Here is a 20,290-nt window from a genome sequence, read left to right on the forward strand (position 1 = left end):
ATGCTATGGTGATGTCGAGCTAACCAATAAGCGCGCCGTGTTTACCGCCCTGCATTCATTCGAGTAGTTGGACAAAACTACAAAAGCCACCGAGTTTCCTCCGCACCGTAACATAATTGAAAATACAAAGAGGCTCGGGGCAGGATACGAGGTTTCTGTACAACAATCTCTTAGTATTCGTGTTCCTACCAGAGCTGAGAAAATGGCATTGAATTCAACCAACGTCGAGTCAGATCCCCAATCCTCAAGTACCCCTCACCTTGAACTCGTCAACGGCCAAGTCCCATACCGTGACGCCGTTGTGTCATGGAAACTCCCCAAGGTTCTCCTTTTAGGCGAGGAACGTTACATCAGTTTCGAACTTGATTGCGTGAAACATGTGGTATTGCAGTGAGTCCTTTTGTCAATACACACAGAAGAATCGTGCAACTGATCGGCTGAAAAGAATATCAGACGCCCGACAACGACAGGTATTTACTCAGATTGGCGTTCAACACGACTATGATTATCCTTTCCCCTTCTGGCACTTTCTTGGCAAAATGATCTCCCAGGCGCTGCTGGAAAATGAGACTTCGCTTGAGATATTGAGTTTTACAAGGGTAAACGACCGCGAATTTGTTGGGTTCGAGAACAAAAACGCTCTGAAAAGCAATAACAGCACAGACCTTAATGTCATTGAAGTGAGTCTCAAAAGGCCGCAGGCTAATGAGCCTATGGAGATCTTTTGGAGGCCTGCTAGGGGCATCATCATCCAGAGGCTTCGAGAATGTGAGTATCGTGAGGGTTACACTTCGGGACTTTGAGGCTGAGATGAAACACAGGGTTACAGGAACCCCTTTCGGCCCCTTGACGGGTACCTTTGGTCGATGCTTGACGGGAAGATACTGTAGCGTCTCTCGTTGCACGGAACCAACACAGCCAACGCCGTCGAATCCTCAACGAATGCTACCATGCCTGAGCTCTGTCGATCATTCATCCCCGTGACAATCCAAGGTCCGAGTCATCATTCAGTCTAGCAGATACCAACATGACATTCTCGTATCTCTCATAGGCATATCAGGGTCCAATTTGTTCTCGGCGAGTGTTGGTTCTGTGACGAACTGCATTAGAACCCTCAGCTAGCATAAGTACTCTATTAGTATGCCGATCTTTTGCCATATTTACGAATGAAGAAAGGTTGAATCCTGGCTCGATATTTCGGCGGCCGGCAAACTGTTTTCCCTTTACTCACACGATTCAGTCCCCGTCTTCATTTAGTAATTGTGGCGTCAAGGTTTCCTAGCCTCCCCGGCAGTGACATCCCTACGACATGGGTTCTGGGCTGCAAAATAAGGCAGCGAATTACCGCCCAATTGCAGCAGAAGCCCAATGCCTCACGAAGGATTCGAAATGGCCAGCTGGACTACGGAATAGAAGTGAGGCCTTCTCCAGGGTCTTGGCTGAATGCTGGACGCGTTTATCAGCTCACCGGGTATGCTGAAAGTTCAAGGCTTGCACTTTGAACAAAGATCGTATTTTCAGATGAGATAGAACTTAAATATCCTAGCTAAATGCTTCTTGCGTCTCTTTCAAGCCATTCTCACTCTCAGTCTGCTTAAAGCTCCTTGGGAGACACAAACATTAGCGGTAGATGAAAGGCTCCAAAATTGTTAGCTAAAGGTCTAATACGGAGTATATCCATATCAAATCCGCCTTATTTTACCCAAACTCATGCAAGCCTTTTGTCATTTGGCACAGGATTCGGAGGATTTCCTTGCCTCCCCCAGACTAACCCCATCTCATGGAGAGATGTTCTCCACATCGAGCTAAGAACTCGAGATAGGCCAACACCAACGAAGTGATTACCGTTATCTTGATAGCCCATTCGAACGGACCGGTGATGGGTGTTTCACAAAGGAGCCTAATTGAGCTGTAGCTTCGGCCATGAATAATTGCCAAGCATAGCCAAGGCAACCCCCGCGTCGATTATGACTCGGACCCTCTTTCATATGCCGTTAGGGGTTCAATATGCCAAAACGACGCTAGCATTACTCGACAGCTTTGGCTTGGTTACGTACAGCAATTTAAACTTTCGGCATTTTCCCTGGCGTACGAATTGATTACTCTTCTCGTTTCAGTCAAGTCAAGGCTGCATGCTTCCTCCAAACGTCCAAGCCACGGTCTGGGATCTCATCAGTGGCGTACGGGAGGTCAGCATTCTATCGGATATTCCCAGCTGAAGTGATCCAGAGCGGATCAATATGCCAAGATCCTCCCCTAACGCCTCATCAAAATCCACAGCAAACCTTAACAGGAGGATCCCCCTGGTTTGCGTTTTTCCGTCCCTTCCAGGATGAAGCCCTTACGCTGAAGAGTCAGGGCATAGCACAGGACTTGTTACGACGTCAGGACCTGGCATATGGCGAATGAGAGGTGCCGGAGCCATATCATCCTACCTGGGCACAATGTCGATCGACAAGGTTCCCCGGAGACGGTCTGTGAGATCTACAGTTTAAATGCGACGTCGTCTGTTTTTAGCCCGTCTTCTTGCTGTTGGTTGAGTTAGTGCACTGACGGTTAGTAGAAAATGAGTAGCAATGCCGTTTCCCCTGTTTCTTCGTCTTTGTAGTGCTGTAGATCCTATTTCTTAGCTTCTTACTCTTTACATCTCGTGCCTTGATTCTCTTCTCCATTTCATTCATATAGTAATCCGCCCTGCGGGACCTTTTCTTTTTCGTTTTTCGTTTATCTCTTTCTCCGGTTCCCAGCGACCGGGTAATTGGGCAGACCCATCGGTACTGATACATAATTTGTCGTGGTATCCGTCCGCGGAATCTTCTTCTGCCGCTCTCTCATTGTTCACTCACCGACAATGGCGACCGCAACACACTACACACCCGATGCTGGGGTGATGAGCTCTCAGATCATCACCTACTCTGTCGCCACAACTCTCTTGGTCTGTCGTCTGATATCTCGAAGGCTTACACACGTCGCATTGTGGTGGGATGACTTTTTCGCGATGATGTCCTGGGTGAGTTGCACTTGTCCCTCTGATGGTATCCACTTACTGATCTTTTCCTCCCAAGATTTCTGCTTCTCTCTACTTTAGCTTCACAATTTACTGTATGTACATGGACATCTTCATGCCTCATCAGACTTCATCAAGGTAGTCAAGTCATAGCATACTAAAATCTATTTAGGGGCTGTGGACATGGGTCTTGGCCATGCGAAGTCGGAGGTTCCTCTACCAGCAGAGACAGTCGAGGAGTACGCACGAAAAGGACTATTCATTGCCGAGTTCACATACGCAATGTCCCTTGGCTTCTCTAAGCTTGCCATCCTCGGCTTCTACTGGCGCCTATTCAGTGTCTCGAACATCCGAATGGGAATCCGTATCCTTCAGGGATGCACCGTGATCTGGCTCACCATCCGAACTTTCATGACCATCTTCCACTGCATACCCGTCAACGCCTACTGGGATCACAACATCAAGAACGCTGTATGCAATATCGACCCTGCCAAGTTCATGTTCGGTACGACGCTGGTGCATCTTATGCTCGAGATTGCCGTGTTGTCGTTGCCCGTATTTCAGGTCAAGAATCTCAAGCTTCGCCCGGGCCAGAAGATCGCTGTCGTCGCTCTGTTCATGTTTGGTATCTTGTAAGTCTTGGTCATTTTTACCTCCATTTTTACCTCATCATCTCTGTTGCTTTGTGTTGATACGAAGCTAACTTGACCTCCCTCGTAGCGTTTGTATAGCTTCAATCATCGTGCTTATCGAAGCAATCAACCTCAATCCCAAGACGACTGAAATGGCGAGGGACATTAGGGGAGTCATTATCTGGGCAGGCACAGAAGCCTATCTCGCAATCATTTCTTGTAAGTAGCATAGTATTATCACTGACCTCTATACTAACCTTGGCAGCTTGTCTCCCTATTATCCGACCGATCTTCCGCAAGTTCATCTCGAGCTCGATACTTTCATCCAAGTCCAACTCAAGTGCTCCCAATCCTATCAGCGGCTTGACTAGCAGCCGTGGTATCAAGCTCACCAACGTTACTCGAACAAAGGAAATCGACGACAACAGTTCTCAACGACAGCTTGCCGAGCTTGAAGACGGATCATCTGATGATATGAACTTTCATGGCTACCAAGAGCGTGTCCCCAATCACAACACTGTCATCACTAGTTGTGCCGATGAGAGACCTGACAGCCACGCACGCAACACAAGTGTACAGGGCATTCAAGTTAAGAATGAGACAAGAATATACTACGAGTAGGGGATCTTTGGGGGGAGCTGAATAAAGGGTATTCTTTTTTGTCAAGGGAATGAAGAAGCCTCTTCAGGCTGTTATAGCGACTTTGCATTGTATGATATGAAGTATAATGATAGATACCAAACTTCGCGCAAATTGATACCGATGTCTTTCTTCCAGCAAGAACAGTATGAATTGCCATGTCAGGTCTTGTGAATGGATACAGCCGGCGTATTATCACTTGTTTACCAGAAGCTTCCCGGCAAAGCTCAGTGGAAAGTCAAAGAAATCATAGTGCCTTGGCATACTGATTATGAATGGAAATTCCCAACGAGGGAAAAGAAGGCTCAGCGCATTAGTCCTAAATAACAGAAAGACTTAGGTAAATTATCATAGGTTGAGGATATCTTTGCCAAGTTTAGGGTACCTTTTGCCGAATTTATTTCGATATCGTATTGAAGTCTGATGTTTTCCTACTCACTGAGGGATCCCTAACGAGCTGCTGCAAGGCACTCGCTTAACGCAATGGACTTGAAATCTCGCTTCATGATTGAGATAGTAGCGAGCTTAGTATTCTTTTATGAATAGTCTCAAAATTGTGCTCAAGTTACGGATGATGCTTTGATGGCGCTTCCTGGATCATTTGTTCAGAGTCAAACACGGCAACAGATATTCAGGCAACAGATATTCACAAACAGCTTTCACTTTGCGCCATGGTTTATTTCTGACACTTTAACGCCAGTGAATATGGAAGCACTGTCAATTGCCTCTGAAAACCTCTCCATAACATGAGTTTTGTCGTGCTGACTTGCATGTCTTGATGTATAGAGACCAGGCGTACAATGCACCAACTATCAGGCCTCTGAACTCAAAATAACAGTCTCGAAACTATATTTTAGATAGAAAAGCATCAGCGCTCAAATGCCATTCTCAGTAGTTGTTATTAGAAGTGGCACACCACTCCTCTGAGTGAGTTCATACTTCCACTTTATCCGTGGTGGCTTGGGATCATTGGTAGGAGGAATTTGCCCAAGTAGCTTAGCCTCGTATTTAATCTTTTCTATCTCTCAAACTATCAAACCAATCGTTAATAAAAGTTTTCTTAGCCGACTGTTCCGCAAGGAATGTCTCTGATGGAAAAGTTGGTTGTTCGGCGCTCTCTTGCGGGTAAAAGCGATTGTCATCGAAAAATACCCAAGCGCGCTCCTGGCCGAGCTTGTATCTGAGTTTCTCTTCGGACTTCAAAGAGAGCCGCTTGTATAAAGATGATTCACGACCATTTTTGTATTTTCGCTTGGTTACGAGTAACACCGCAAAGTACGATTCCCACGGGTGGGAGATAGAAGGGGATCCAAACTTCCAGACGTCTTTGAGTTTCTTGTCGAGTACTTCCCTTTCATTTGGCTCAGCCATATTGTAGCGAAGGAAATTGGTGAGACGATCGAGCCCAAGCATTGATAGACCAGCCAGAATATCATCGCCAATATCATCGCCACGGTCGCGAGAAAGCAAACGCAGATTAGGTGCATAGACGTTCGCATCAAAGAAAAGGGCGTCGGGAACTGGAGAAAACAACTGAGTTCTCCATGAAGGAGGCGCCAAAGCGGTTGGGAGATCAGCATGGTTGCATTGTGCTAGCATTGCCCCGTATAGAGAACAGACGTAGCTATGGACACACCCGACAGCTTCGTACTCGGCGTTGCTGATTTTACGCGGCCCTGGCTTGCTGGGAACATAAGCGAATGTGTTGTTCTTGCATAGTAGGTCAAACACCAGAAATGCTTTGACAAACCTTTTCCGTTCTGAGGATGTGAGACTGGCGGAACTGAATCGCGGTGCGACCTTGAGACCTTTGAACATGAGATGTCCTTCCATTGATGGCGGCTGAACTTTTGGTAGACAGAGATATTCCTGAGGGGGAAAGGAAGCGGTGGCTTTGGTGATATAGTCCTCGACGAAAAGAAGAATTCGATCATGTAATTCATTGAGCTGACCCACCAGGTCGTCGTCGTTACCCTTGAACGGATCGAGCAGCTGAGATTTTGACCAAGCCAGCATGTGTGCACGACAAAGCTGCTTGTGTTGATGCTTATCACCAGAGCTCCGACGACTCGGAAACAGCAAAATAGCCATGGCATCTTGTCTCATCTCGGGGTCAAACTCGGCGGCAAGCACTTGTCGTAAGATAGACTTCCTGTGTGCGACATATTGTTGCAGCATGGTGGGAGAGGCTTGGATTATCCGTGATATCGACGCTTTGCAGCCAGTCCATACGAGAACCTGTACACGTAGCTCCGGTGGTAGCCTGATGAAAGGATCTGTCACAGCGAGCGCCATTTCCTCTTGTTCTTCAGTGGTCGTCTGTTTAGATGAGAAACTGAAAAAGGCAAGAGGGGGGAGATTATGAGGGTATTTATATCCAACTCCAGTGGCAAAGCAAGCAGAAAGCCAAAGACTATATTGTCGAATGAGTCATTTCTGGTGTTAAGGTTCGGAGGAAATACCAACATCCAGTCGTCTGGGATAGCTGCGGCCTATAAGGTTAAGCTTTAGGCTGCAAACACAGGTGATGGATGAATGAGAACACGATATTGTTTCCCTAAATATAAGCTTTTACTTAGAAGCTTTCACGATGACTCGCAATAGGTCAGACATCTCGGTATAATGTCTAAGTTGTGAGCTAGATGTGTTATTTGCAGTTAAGACTTGTGGCCGAGAGCTTAAATCAGCCGAACTTAGCAATTGTATCTACCTTTCTTCTAATATATATGGCCTTAATCCAAGTTCTTCGTGCTGATTTAAGCTCTTATACGTCTTAACTTTAAATCATTAAGTTAGAAATTGCTCCAGTCAGATCTCGATAATTATGATTCAACCCTTGTAATATTCCATAAGCCTTACATATGCCAGCGCGCTGACTGGTTCTGGTCCGCGATGGCTTTGAACAATATAAGAATGTCACCAGCCTTTGAGTGCTTCTTAACTAATAAGTACGGCGTTGTGGTGGTAGCTATACATCCTCGCGGCTTTGGCTAAATAAAGCCCAAGGGCATTATCTATATGTTAAGAGACTGTATAATATATTTTAGTACTTACTTAAATGAGTGAGTTATAAATTTATTATATATTAGATTTAATATAATACTGCCTAGTCTATTGACTTAGAACAACCCTATTATAGAATCTCAGGCAGTATACCAGCGGCCTATTTAATTTCCCAAGATAAGCCTCTCCTCTCAGCCTATTTGATGATTGCGTCAGATACAGCGTTATGACAGATTGTTCCAGGGTAGGCAGCGGTTAGCTGGCAATAGAACACACAATCCCGACCCACACCTCCATCTCACATTTAACCTTGCAACCGGCTTCCCCAGCCCCCTCCTCAATGTTGGGCTGATATCTCGCAACAACCTGGGTGATGCCTGATCAGCATTTAAACTTGGCATCATAGGACCCTGTCAGCTTACTTTAGTTGTATCTAGCCTAGCCCGATATGAACCCCGCAACCGGGAAGCAAGAACTCTCGTGAGACTTTGGACAAGCGCGTCACCAAAAACATAATTCACTAACATGAAACCCTAGTTGCAAACGTTGCCGATACCGAAAGGTAAGTTGACATCGGGATAATCCAACGGAATTGCGTAAGTTTGACAGCGCTAGTTGAGATGCACACGAACAGTCCCATGCACCAATTGTGCAACAGCGGGTGCAGGCTGCGAGTATGAAAAGATCGACAAGAGACGAAACCCACCATCTTCAGAGTACACGATTGGTCTGAGAAATAGAGTTGCGTCATTAGAGGCCTTCATCCAGGAGTTGAGAGAAGCTTCTCCCGCTCGCCGAGACGAAATGCTTGGGCCCGCGGCTTATATACAGGGCGCATCAAATATTTCTATCGCAGGGCCGTCTCAGACTATCCAAACTGATACTACAGCTCGCGCACGCTTGAAACCAGATGCAGAAGGATCACTAGTTTACCATGGAGCGACCAGCATCTTCAACAGTGATCTTCTCTCCACAAGCGAGAGCTATCCAAGCCCGACGCAGAGTCTGTACGCAGAATCCAACTTTGACCATGTTATGGATCACTTCGGCATCAAACTGGAAGACGACACAGTTTTCAAAGCACTGCAGCAATTCTTTCGCTGGCAGTACCCCCACTTTATGTTCGTTTACCGCGAGGCGTTTTTAAGAGACCATTTTGGTGAGCGAAAAGGCTGCAAGTACTGGTCATCTGCACTTCTCCTGTCTATTTGCGCTTTGGGCCTCCTCATGTCGGACACTGAAGGGGAGCGGAACCTGACTGAGCAGTTCTTCCAAGCGGCTGAGAGTATCGTGATGGTATCCGGATTAAGCCGACCTTCAATCCCCACCGTCCAGTCATTTTTATGCTTGGCATTCTTTGAAATTGGCCGAGGGAACGTATCCAAGGGATGGGCTTTCTCAGGTATGATATACTCAATGCTCGTATGAAATGTTGATTTTAATGAAAGGCAGGTATCGCATTCCGCATGGCCCAAGACTTGGGATTTCAAAGTGATCCCATGAACTGGCTGCCGCATGACTCGACCATTATCTCAAGCGAAGATATTGAGATCCGCCGCAGAATCTATTGGGGCTCATACATATCAGACAAACTGATCAGCTTGATACTTGGGAGACCTGTGCAACTGGTCTTTGATAGCGCCGAGGTTGATCTGCTGGAGTTCATAACGTAGGACAATCTCCATTGCCATATATCAAACCAACTAACAAAGCCAGTGACGGTCCCGGAATGGAGTACTGGCGTCCTGTTGGTTTCGGGGATGACCCAGAAGAGCTTCGAGTCTTGTCAAACATACCGTATCTCAAAGAGCAGATTCGCCTGTACAGAATTGTTGAGAAGATGATGACGACAGTATTTTCTCCACGGACGCCTCGAACGCAGACAGACGTCTTCACACGCCAGACGCTGCTTGATAATCTCAATCTTGAGCTTTTGCAGTGGAGGGACGCACTGCCAGCTTTTGCAAAATGGAATAAATGGTCGACGGGTGTGACAATAACACCCGCGGTGGCTACACTCCAGTAGGTCTCCAATGCTCCAGATGGAATAACACGACTGATCGTATCATGAAGCCTTATTTATAGCAGTGTTCGCATTGCTTTGAACTATGAGTCGGCCACCACTAATAACGTTGCCTCGGCTCGAGAAACTGCACTTCTGTCTTGCACCACCGCAGCTCAAGATATTCTTGCTCTGGTTCGGATTTACAAAATGAAGTATGGGCTTCGCCATGCACCACTCATATTGATTTACGCATCCATACAAGCCTCGAGATCAATCGAGAAGTTTGGTATTCCGGAAGAACAAAGCTACTTGGTCAGTTGCTTGGCTGAGTGCTCTCACACTTGGAGCATTGCTGGTCAAGTACAAGGCCCGATGCCTGCAGTGAATTTTGACGCGTATCAAGACCTGGTATAGGAGTCCGGCGGTTAAGTAATACATCCATCAAATATCATATGTATATCACTGCTAGTTTCGTACTTAGGTGACCGTCATACTACGTGAGTAGGCCTAGAGCCTCTCTCCCTCCTCCAACTCGTGGATCAAAACTAGGGGCCCCTTGGGAACAATATCCGGGCCAGTCATACCAAGAACCCTTCGTCTAGCATTCGCGTAACCAGTCTTGTACTTCTCAAGCCAAGTCTCAGAAGTCTTTCGAAACGCGCCATGAGTTCTGAAGCTAGTGTCCCAGTAAAGCCTCCTCAGCCAAAGATGCAAGTTCGGATAGTGATCCCTGATGGTTCCAAGGTTGCACATGAAAATAGGGACATACCCAACGTCAAAACGGAGAATAGTTGGGAACAAACGGATGTCAGCCTCGGTGATGTGCTTGCCGAGAAGAAAGGGGCCTTCGTCAAGGATTCTCTCCAGTCGATCGAGTGACTTGAAAACCTTTTCAACGTTTTCTTCATATGCAGCTTGAGTCATAGCGAAGCCACTCTTGTAGACACCATTATTGACAGTATGGTAAACCCATTCATTGATTTCATCAATCTTCTCGCGCAAGCCATCGGGGTAGAACCCACCTCCAGGTCTGTTGATTTCACGATCTTCATCAGGAAGAAGGTGGTAGAATTCCGTGTATAGCGTCCGAATGATATCGCTCGACTCATTGCTCACCATGGTGTGTGTCTCTTTATCCCAGAGTACGGGCACGGTGTATCGGCCCTCATAATTTGGGTTGGCCTTGAGATATAGTTGCTTCAACGTGTCGAGTCCATATAGTGGATCCTTGGGGAGCACACCATACTTGCCAGCTTCTGGGCTATCATCGAAGAACCAACCATCTTTTCCCATAGTAAGAGAGCAGATGTATAAGTCTATTATATCCTCGAGTTTCTTGAGGTTCCTCACGATCATGGCGCGATGAGACTGTGGTTGTCAGTGCTGGAAAGATATAGCCTAGTGATGACCTACCCATGGGCATCCTGGGCTGAGATAGAGAACGTAGCGATCTTTCTCAGCCGGAAATTGAGAATCTGGGTCTTTTGATACGAAACTGCGAAAGGCACTGTCAGGCCGAATAAAAGAGCCGTCCTTGGTTGGCTTGAGCCTAATCTCATCCGGCTTTGGTGGCATTAGTAAACGCACTATCAGTACCATAGCACGAAGGCTTACCTGATCACCCATATTTCTAATGTCTAAGGAAGAAGAGTTCCTGGATAAATAATAAGTCAAAGAAAAAGATCGAACAATATTCTGCCCTGGGATGATATGCGACTTGTATGGCTTGAGATTCAAGATATGTAGGGATGGAAGTTTCTTGCCAACTCTTTTCAAAGAAAATGGGGTACGCAATCAGTTATTAAATGTTCCCAAGCTCGATATATAAGCATCATGCGATGATATCTGATCGGCCAAACATGATTGATAATCATGTCACCAAACTCGGCGGCTTATGGTGACAACCGCGCGGCAAACCGGCCGGATAACTATAAGTTGTGGGGCCAGAATATGGCAACCAACAAAGCAAGCATCATCTCAAGCAACCTTTTACGATTTTGTTTTTCTTTCATAAACTTGCTAGTAACATCGATTGTTTGTGAGCTTCTTTATGCTTGTGTTGCCATCATCGAGAACTTGAAACAGAACCCAAGATACAAGACTTGTTGTTTCGCAAAATAGAGATCCTTAGCCTTTTCGTCTGATCTCCTCAATCAAATAAATTCAAGTCTGAGCTGGAAATATCTGATGAAGTTTCCGAGTTTCGTCTTATAGTTGACGGTGGCACACGAGGCACAATCTTGTCGGGATAACAAGTCTCGCAGGTCTCATCACCAACGCATCTCCGTGCCCACGGTGTACGCGGTCGAGTCATTCTTCCAACCACTGGTTCACAAGCTAGAACCCGAAAATGACCAAGATCATCATCGCCGAGTGATAGGGCACCGTCTAGTGATAGAATGTCAAACATGTCAAAAGCAGTCTCTGTCTCGCCACAGTCGGCTTCATCGTCGCCGTTGCTTACGAACCACGCGGTACCGATGTCTTCTCTTTTGACTTCCGTGTAGATGAAATCATTTGAACGGAATATCTCCCTTGGGGTATCCGTGTTCCTATTTTGCTGTCCTCTTCTCCCTTCTGAAATTCTTGGGAAATGCTGTGCCCGTATCAAGCTGTAATCGATGTACCAAATCGTGAGCTTGGCAACGTCAAGGAAATAACTGATCATGTCTTGAAAAGCTCCACGGGTCATCCCCAATCCTATCTGGTTGTAGTGAACCCTGCGGTTCTTGAGTGTATCCATAATCGAGGGGTCATAATCCATCGCAATGTTGCTCCCTACGAAGCTGAATCCTGATCTTTCATGGGAGGGGCCTTCGTCAAATAGAGATAGAAAGACGCTTGGGCTAACATGCCACCAATCCACATGGCTAAGCCATCGAGGATCAAGATGGATGAGATCGTTGTCGAAATCTACTGTGATATGCTTGACGACACCATCGTTTTCTTGGTAAGATGCCGTATGAGTGGCACCTTTTTGGCCGATATATTGGCCTGGCTCTGTGGTACGTTTTGGGTGGAAGGGAGACTTGACGTGTGACCACCATTCATTCTTACCGAAACGTCTTTCCATCGCCTGACGTGATTCCTTGCAAATAGTCCAGAGAGAGCTGTCTGTCAGGTAGACGGAGTCATTTGGGTTGCCCGCAACATCATCAATTGGGACAGCTAGTGAAAGCCCTGGAGCAATGTTCATAGACTCGTATTCGAACTTCTTGGTGCGTAGCAAGCGAAGAAATCTCCCTTGTATCGGTTTCATGGGAGTTGGCTGGAGAACACGATAGTCGGCGATATAGAATCGGTGAACGTGGCGATCGCCCGGAACTGGGCAGACTGCGGCTTCCCAGATGAGAATCTGAATCTCTTTGGGGAGTTGGAGGAATTTTGGAAAAGTATCTGGAGCCATGCTCTGATTCAGGTACTGTCAAGTGCTTGAGATCGATGTCAATTGGGGGACAGAAAACCTTAAGACTGTACCCTGAGAAATAAAAAGATTTAGGTGAAGTTAGATGAGTTTAAATAAGTTTAGGATAGATATTTAGGCGTTGTACTGTTGATTTTGAGTATATCAAGTTAATATCAAACCGCTTTCTTACTGCGAAGATATCCATTGAGGGACTCTGTTGCCTCATGTTGGACACAGCTTGAATATGACGTAGGCAGAGTCATTCACCGAAATAGCATCTCATTGGTCGAAGTAGCACAGGCCAGCCCCCAAGACATCAGTATGATTAGGAAAGCCATGAGAGTAAAAGGCAGACATAATCCCCATAAAGACAGAAGCTTCATCATTTATCAAATTGTGACCATATTTTTAGAATAAAGTAAAGAGACTCTTTAACTGGTCGCGTCGTAGCTAAAGTGCAAGGGCATTAACCTTTTAACCTTAGTCAACGCTGAAGTTTAGTTGGCCCAGTGCTGGGGTGTCTGATTGGCCTTTGCGTAAACGCAATGAGACGGTCTTCCTCTTTCCCGCTACGCTACTGAATCCTTCGGCGTTGCGCATCAGCCTTGACGCGTAAAAAGAGAGGCTTAGCTGAATCAAACGCTGAGTCCAATAAACTGAGATTCTTATATGACAATGCGTCTTTTTAGGTCCACTGTTTACTGTCGATCGTGGCAGGTTGACGAATATCGTCTTAGGGGACATCTCGTCGATGAGGAAGACCAAGTTAAGATTAATGACCTGCGGATCGTTTGACTTGTGAGTATACTTAGACTTGCTGAAAAACCCAAGACAGCAAAGTATGTTCAATCTGCCTGCGTCTTATACTTCCACCATTAAACAAGGTACAAAGATAAACTGGTCTCAAGGATTACTACGATATCCTAAACTCACCCAAGTCGTTTATCCCTTAGAAAAGAGGTCCTAGGCTGTCTTGCGTCCCCTTGCCCTGGCGTCGTGTAAGCATGTGTTGGCTGTTTGACGCTTATCGGCTTCTTAACCGAGCTGTGGACCTTGCGTTAGGTAACATTTTAACGGCCAATTGCCAAAGCTTATTAGACAGGTCTAGAACAATTCTCCCTCGAGAGAAAATGGATATTATCCTTCTCGTATACTTCGGTAGTTGCCTATTCCAGCTAACAATCTGTGCTTAGACAGTAAGGATCGTAATCATCATACGATAGATACATCGCCATTGGCTAAATAGTATCTGAGTGACAACGATGCTTCCACTTGATTACGTAGATCAAAGTTTCGGCTCTTCCTGCTTTACAGGCAAGGGACGTAGCATCGCGCCTTCGTAGATCAGTAGGGCTTCGAATTATGTTATAGCCCCGCGGGACCCGGTCTAACTGCCATCTTTAAATCGTTGAGCTCGCTGTTGTCACGTCACGTCACGTCACGTCACGTCATGTTTATTTTCTTGGTTCTTTCTGGTTGTCTTTAAAATGGGCCTTCAGTTCTGCGGTGCTCAAAATAGTGTAAAGATGGGATTGTTGAACACTCCCAGGCGGGCCATATGGATCTGCTCCATTTTCAGTCTTACTGCGTTCCTTGTCTTTTTCTGCTTTCCCGTCTCTTCGCTTTATCCGCTGTAAGTACACGCTGCCCACTCGTTTGCCCGGCAAAGACCTCGAGTTCCGATACTAAAGACGATTTACTGTACAGGAAGCCCATCGTCTCTCCATCTCATTCTCCATCTCCTCCTGCTCCACCTCCTCAAACAACAGATACATTCAATGCCAATTGTCATAAGGAACCTCGACCGGAGGCATATAAACCGCTTGGCAATGGAACTGAGAGCTTCGCTCTGCCGAAGCTGATGGCGGAGTTATGGAAACCCCTGGTGCATCCAATCACAGAGAGAGTATTCGTCACCGACAAGGGAGAACGCTTCGAAGTACCAGTCGACCAAGTGCGGTGGAAGAAGCCATTAGGGAAAAGGGTCGTGATCGTTGATACTGATACTCGGCTTGATGGTAAAACCGAGAACACAATGTTGAATGAATGTCCGTTGGACTTTACAACACTGCCCGGGCGGACTGGAGGTCACTTAAACCACTATATATATGGTACAGTCTGTCAACTCTGATGCATCATGCTCAGCTGACATTGATGGGCTAGCTATGATTCACGGCTACGACTACCGGCTAGTCCGTGCAGCCGACTATCCCGATCGACACGGAACTTGGGTAAAGCCTGCCATCACCAAAGAAGCTCTCAAGACCCATGACTTCGTCATCTCGCTAGACTCAGACGCCGTCTTCACACATCTCGACCTCCCACTAGAATGGCTCATGAACCTCTGGGATTACCGCCCTGAGACCTTAGTCGCAATGGCTTATGATCTCGACTGGGAACAAGACTACGATCCCCAAGGAAACCTCATCCTCAACACGGGCTTCGTGATCGCGCAAGCAAGCCAGCGTACCCAAGACATGTTTCAACGATGGGAAGATTGCCCACGGAGCATACCTGGCTGCGACCATTGGAACCACAAGTGGGCGCATGAGCAGAGCGCCTTTTCTTACTATATTCGATACGAGTTTAACAGAACACATGATGTGAAAAGCATACCGTGCAATCAGGCCAACGGCAATGAGTTTACGTTGGACGGAAATGGTGAATGCAAGGGCGTTTTTGTGAGCCATAATTGGAAGCATAAACATAAGACGCCTGAGTTATTGAGCAGGAGTATAATGACTTCGCTGGCCCGTCGGGTACATGGGCAGTTCCACCATGATATCAAAGACTTATACATAGATGCCTCGAAGCAGACATATCCAATCGCTGATGGGGCAACCTGAGCAATGATTGGAGGAAGGTAAATAATTATAATTAGACTATAGAATGCTTGTGTATTTCTAAAAATGATAACTCCCGATCAAACCCATCTGCTTTCTTTATTACCAAGTACCAATGCTACAAAGACTGGAAATCAAGAGGGTATCTTGTCTTATCTTATCTTATCTCCAAAGGCCCACGAACAATACCACTATTTGACTTGACTACCCTAAGGCACTCGCAAGCAACGTTGGTTTCGGACGTTATCAATAGAATCTTATTGCACCAATTGCGACCATTGGTTTGTTACAATCATCATCATTTTCTCCCGTGAACTGTGCCAAGAATTGGAGTCACAAGGTGCCTTCTCAAGGAGTCTCTGCTGTCTAACCGGATTTGGCATGTAGAGCCTAACAACCCGAATAGAGAATGATGCAGTGCTAAACCTGCTGTGCGCAATCACATTGTGTGAAGGAGGTAACCTGAATTAGATAAAAGGTTGAGTTGTGGCGCATACCACGTAGTGATGTATGGAAGTCAACAGTTAGATGTATTGTTTCGTTTACGTATACCAGGGAAATAGGCAGGTCTAGGAGCAAATTTTGTGCCCCAGTCCTACTCTTGGGGATGAAATACTTGGTTAAAAGGCATCAGCTCAGCTCTAAGTTCTACATGGTGATATAAGTCCTCAGCCACAGATCTCAACTACAAATAGGACATCTAGATCATCCTATGTTTTTCCCCACCATACGCACGCCAAATACCAGACGAATAAAATCCAAGTCCATCAACAATGTCTTCATTCGACGGCAAGACGGTATGTATATCAAAAACTCTCTCTATTTGAAATCGAGCATCTAACCTGAATCGTGAAGATCGTGGTCACTGGCGCAGCATCTGGTATTGGCCTTGCAGTTGCTAAGCTCCTAGCAAGTCGACGTGCCCAACTCTCGCTCGCCGACATGAACAAAGCCGGCCTTGAGGCTGCTCTCAAGTCTCTTCCTAGCGATGGGCACATCATCACCCAAGTTGATGTGCGTGAAAGCCAAGAAGTGAATGCGTGGATCGAGAAGACCGTTTCTGTCTTTGGTGAGCTTGACGGTGCTGTAAATATGGCTGGCGTCTTTACCCACGGGACATGTCTTCGTGATGAAACTGATGATATGTGGGACTTCATCATGGGAGTAAATGCTCGCGGTGTTTTCAATTGTTTGAGAGCAGAGCTAAATCATATTAAATCTGGAGGAAGCATTGTAGGCGACGATCAACCTTTCTTGTGGAATAAGAAAACTCATGCGTGAGCGGGTATCAGCAGCAAGCGTAGACGGCCAAGCTGGTTTTGCTAATGCTTCTGTGTACTGTGCAAGCAAGCATGCTGTCATTGGCATGTCTCGATCTGCTGCAAAGGAGAACGAGAATATTCGCATAAACTGTGTGGCACCAGGTACGTTTCGGTCCATAGCGAGAAATCACACAGCCGTCCCACGTGAAGCTGCCGTATTTCTGACAACCATTATCGTTAATAGGCAGTGTACGAACACCCATGATGGAGGGTGAGGGAATGGCTGAAGCTGTAGAAGCAGAAGTTGCGCTGCAGGTTCAAAAGCGTCTCGCTGAGCCCCATGAAATTGCAAATGTTGTTGCTTTTCTTCTCGGTGATGAAGCTAGTTTTGTCACCGGAGCTGTCTACAACGTTGATGGAGGTTGGATCTGTTAGTCGGAGGTTACCCCGAGCACTTCGGCATAGGTCGGCATGCAGCCGATAAGGATGGAGAACACCCACTTCATGGTAACATCAGATTGTACTAGTCAGACCAACAGTCTCTAAAACTTTCCATATTTGGTAATAATAGTGAGTGGGGGTGCATTCGGCTGTAATTCATGATCAGGCGGGCATTACAAGATAGTACTTATCTGCCGGATTCCAACGGACCAGCCCCTCAAGCAATTCAAATTCCTGTTCCCTTTCCAAGTTCAAATATTAGAATATCGACTATCTCCGCCTCCGAGAAAAAATGACCGTGAAAAGCCGACTCCAACAACCTGTACGGATCGCCATTTTGGACTGCGACTACGTTGTACCAAAGGTCGCCGAAACTTGGGGACCAACATATAGCAGTATCTTTGCTCATCGGCTGCAAGCTGTCAATAAGAGTCTGGGGTCTGATAAGGTTCTGCAGATTTCTGCATTCGACATTATCAAAAACGAATATCCCGATCCAAATGACTTCGATGCCTTCCTGATCACAGGTTCTGTGAAAGGGGTATACGACGAGGATCTGTGGATTGCGAGGTTGAAAGCTTTCATCCAAAAAACCTACCAGACTCATCAATATGTTCGGATGTTTGGAGCTTGCTTCGGGCACCAGATCATCTCCGAAGCCCTGCTTGAGAAATACGGAGTGATTGTGGAGAAAGATACAAAGGGTTATGAAGTCGGCATCCACAAAGTTGTCCTAAACCCGAAATTCGCAGCTCATTTCGATCACGTTCTAAGCCTGCCTGAGGGAGACGGATTACGGGTGCAGTTCGCTCATGGCGATCATGTTCGATTTGAAGCATCATGGCCCGAGTCGTGGATGTCGATAGGAAGCACGCCACATTGCGCCGTGCAGGGAATCTTTCAACCAGGACGTGTCTTGACGTTTCAAGGTCATTTTGAATTTAACGAGGAGATTTCAACGGAAACGATCAAGTACTTCTATACACCTGAGCGAGGCTTCACGCCTGAACAGACGCAAGCTGCCTTGGATCAGATTCGAGGAAAGGATGATTCGGAGGAAGCTGCAAAGATACTACATGCATTTTTTACAGATAGTAGCGATGCATAGAAGATCTGCTTTGAGAATCATATCGCAGCTCACGTCAAAGTTATCGACGCAGCCTTATCTGAGTTAAGCTTTAGAGTTGGGTGGCTTAGCGTCATGCGCCCCAGGATGAGGCGCAAGGAATTCCAAGGCGGAGTGAAAGGCTAACGATTAATTTCCCTCTTTATACCGCATGCTTCATCTTCTAATTTTCGGTGGCTCATCTATCAAACTCTCCTTTCATCTCGAGATGCAACGGTTTCTCGATGCCGCTGTTTAAAAACTTTCGCAGCGGCGCAAAGGTCGTGGACAACGCGGTCAATCTGGACCCGCACACCTGGACATTGCCATCGTCATACAAGCCCTCCCAGGCAGACGGTAAACAAACAGTCATTCCTGACCCAAGAGTCTTCTCAAACGTGTTTTCAATTCCCTGCGAAACGGAATCACAAAGTATTGAGACTCTATTGGCATACCCCGACGCGAGTCATGCAGCTGTACATCTCGCTCTGCTTGAGTGTTTTCGCAACCTGAAGGCTAGCGCGGGCGCTCTCAACATTGAGGTCATCCAACCACCTGCATACGATGACACCAAGAGTCCAGTGCCGGCATCGCCATCGGAGCCAACGCAGCTTCCCGCATCCCAAAAATGGGACCTTCTCATAAAACTCGCAGTTACACGATTTACGACTTGGTGGTCTGGTATTGAGCTATTGCTGAACCATGCGAGTGCCTACTCGCATCATGGCGGCACCCGTGCTGCTCTCCAGCTCACAAAGGACTATCTGCCACCATTGGACATACTGCTCGTATGGTACGCACTTATGCTGAACCCGGAGGCTTATGAGGCTGCTTGCAACGCCCAGGGTGCCAATGCTACGCGCTTGAAAAACATTTGCTTCCCCTGGCCTGCGATCAGGGATGTCATCGATATGGACAAGATGCAGCTTGTACTTCCTCGATCTGCTCAGAAGCTGTTCACCAATATCACGTCTCAACCATGCGATATTCTTGAGTATTTACAGAGCCCCCCGGCATATGCAGACGCGGGCAAAGTGCGTATCGAAACAGATTTATTCAGTGAAGTCAAGAGGCACGAGAATATCATCGAGGAGTCTAATAAGCTTCTGTGGATACGCTCACCTGCCTTGCAAGGGTCCCTGATTCGAGCGGGCTTGGAGTATCTGGACTTTCACTTGAGGGAGCCCAATGCAGTTGAAGAAGAGATGGGCTGTCCCCAGCCCTTCGGAGTCAGGCTTTTCTGGAGGACGCACCGCCTGTTTCCCAGACAGTACAAGGCTTTCCTGAAAGAAATTGGAGGCACGCAGTCAGAGCAAACGCAGGGGCAGGATCTGAAACGAGATGCGAAGATTTTGTTCGATATGGACGACCCATCTCCCATACAGGAGCACTGCCATTGCTGGACCTGTGAGCGCATTCGCGACGATCTCTCAGAATTCGTCTACACAAAACCGTCAACAGCGGCATCCTCCTCTACGAGCTTGACTACCATGCAGAAACAAATTTCTTCGTTATCTACTGAAACTTTACTTCAAATACAAGATGACCTTGGCTTCTGTCTTGCAGTCGAGGACGCTCGCAGATCTGGGCTGCCATTGCCAACTCGGCCACCAACTACTGCAGAGAAGGAAGCAGATAAGATAGCTAAACAGAAGCAAAAGGAGCTTGGATATAGGCCTGGACTGAATGAGTATGTCGAAGTGTTGCCTGATGGGAGACGTAAGATCCGGACGCATAAATACAAATATGCGAGTGGAATGTGGGGTATGACTTTGTTTTGATCTTTGCTTGCAGATATTTATAGCAGTTACGTCGGAAAGGAGTAAAGAGCTATACGTTTTCTAGATGAGACCACTGTTTGGGTAGTTAGAAGCGATGTTGTCTTGTTTAATAATGGCTTCTCCCTCGGACTTGAGCGGAAGATATATATCATTAGTTACAGCTTCC

At 46.7% G+C, this 20,290-nt stretch overlaps 10 protein-coding genes; 7 read left to right on the forward strand and 3 right to left on the reverse strand.

Annotated features, from left to right (window-relative positions):
- Nucleotides 1–202: 202 nt before the first annotated feature.
- Nucleotides 203–803, forward strand: FFUJ_09924 (uncharacterized protein; the record flags this gene model as incomplete). XM_023568120.1 has 2 exons in its annotated part: nucleotides 203–390; nucleotides 446–803. The coding sequence occupies 2 exons, from the start codon at nucleotides 203–205 to the stop codon at nucleotides 801–803; spliced, it is 546 nt and encodes a 181-aa protein (XP_023435467.1).
- A 2,048-nt stretch (nucleotides 804–2,851) lies between these two features.
- FFUJ_09923 (related to integral membrane protein) lies at nucleotides 2,852–4,260 on the forward strand (the record flags this gene model as incomplete). XM_023568121.1 has 5 exons in its annotated part: nucleotides 2,852–3,010; nucleotides 3,066–3,102; nucleotides 3,180–3,639; nucleotides 3,728–3,858; nucleotides 3,905–4,260. 5 exons carry the CDS (start codon nucleotides 2,852–2,854, stop codon nucleotides 4,258–4,260), a joined length of 1,143 nt encoding a protein of 380 aa, XP_023435468.1.
- Nucleotides 4,261–5,286: 1,026 nt separating this feature from the next.
- Nucleotides 5,287–6,573, reverse strand: FFUJ_09922 (uncharacterized protein; the record flags this gene model as incomplete). The annotated part of the gene is made up of 1 exon (XM_023568122.1): nucleotides 5,287–6,573. The coding sequence occupies one exon, from the start codon at nucleotides 6,571–6,573 to the stop codon at nucleotides 5,287–5,289; it is 1,287 nt and encodes a 428-aa protein (XP_023435469.1).
- Nucleotides 6,574–7,729: 1,156 nt separating this feature from the next.
- On the forward strand, nucleotides 7,730–9,700 carry FFUJ_09921 (related to TEA1-TY1 enhancer activator; the record flags this gene model as incomplete). XM_023568123.1 has 6 exons in its annotated part: nucleotides 7,730–7,761; nucleotides 7,819–7,843; nucleotides 7,897–8,683; nucleotides 8,734–8,950; nucleotides 8,998–9,303; nucleotides 9,355–9,700. The coding sequence occupies 6 exons, from the start codon at nucleotides 7,730–7,732 to the stop codon at nucleotides 9,698–9,700; spliced, it is 1,713 nt and encodes a 570-aa protein (XP_023435470.1).
- A 93-nt stretch (nucleotides 9,701–9,793) lies between these two features.
- Nucleotides 9,794–10,912, reverse strand: FFUJ_09920 (related to glutathione S-transferase; the record flags this gene model as incomplete). XM_023568124.1 has 3 exons in its annotated part: nucleotides 9,794–10,654; nucleotides 10,700–10,849; nucleotides 10,901–10,912. 3 exons carry the CDS (start codon nucleotides 10,910–10,912, stop codon nucleotides 9,794–9,796), a joined length of 1,023 nt encoding a protein of 340 aa, XP_023436175.1.
- A 523-nt stretch (nucleotides 10,913–11,435) lies between these two features.
- On the reverse strand, nucleotides 11,436–12,692 carry FFUJ_09919 (uncharacterized protein; the record flags this gene model as incomplete). Its single annotated transcript, XM_023568125.1, has 1 exon — nucleotides 11,436–12,692. One exon carries the CDS (start codon nucleotides 12,690–12,692, stop codon nucleotides 11,436–11,438), a length of 1,257 nt encoding a protein of 418 aa, XP_023435471.1.
- Nucleotides 12,693–14,179: 1,487 nt separating this feature from the next.
- On the forward strand, nucleotides 14,180–15,538 carry FFUJ_09918 (uncharacterized protein; the record flags this gene model as incomplete). XM_023568126.1 has 3 exons in its annotated part: nucleotides 14,180–14,325; nucleotides 14,400–14,803; nucleotides 14,856–15,538. The coding sequence occupies 3 exons, from the start codon at nucleotides 14,180–14,182 to the stop codon at nucleotides 15,536–15,538; spliced, it is 1,233 nt and encodes a 410-aa protein (XP_023435472.1).
- A 770-nt stretch (nucleotides 15,539–16,308) lies between these two features.
- On the forward strand, nucleotides 16,309–17,232 carry FFUJ_09917 (related to L-2.3-butanediol dehydrogenase; the record flags this gene model as incomplete). XM_023568127.1 has 4 exons in its annotated part: nucleotides 16,309–16,332; nucleotides 16,391–16,812; nucleotides 16,883–16,959; nucleotides 17,042–17,232. The coding sequence occupies 4 exons, from the start codon at nucleotides 16,309–16,311 to the stop codon at nucleotides 17,230–17,232; spliced, it is 714 nt and encodes a 237-aa protein (XP_023435473.1).
- A 298-nt stretch (nucleotides 17,233–17,530) lies between these two features.
- Nucleotides 17,531–18,346, forward strand: FFUJ_09916 (uncharacterized protein; the record flags this gene model as incomplete). The annotated part of the gene is made up of 1 exon (XM_023568128.1): nucleotides 17,531–18,346. One exon carries the CDS (start codon nucleotides 17,531–17,533, stop codon nucleotides 18,344–18,346), a length of 816 nt encoding a protein of 271 aa, XP_023435474.1.
- A 242-nt stretch (nucleotides 18,347–18,588) lies between these two features.
- Nucleotides 18,589–20,124, forward strand: FFUJ_09915 (uncharacterized protein; the record flags this gene model as incomplete). The annotated part of the gene is made up of 1 exon (XM_023568129.1): nucleotides 18,589–20,124. The coding sequence occupies one exon, from the start codon at nucleotides 18,589–18,591 to the stop codon at nucleotides 20,122–20,124; it is 1,536 nt and encodes a 511-aa protein (XP_023435475.1).
- Between the last annotated feature and the right edge of the window lie 166 nt (nucleotides 20,125–20,290).

Source organism: Fusarium fujikuroi, chromosome FFUJ_chr09 (assembly GCF_900079805.1).
Source record: "Fusarium fujikuroi IMI 58289 draft genome, chromosome FFUJ_chr09".
NCBI lineage: Eukaryota > Fungi > Ascomycota > Sordariomycetes > Hypocreales > Nectriaceae > Fusarium > Fusarium fujikuroi.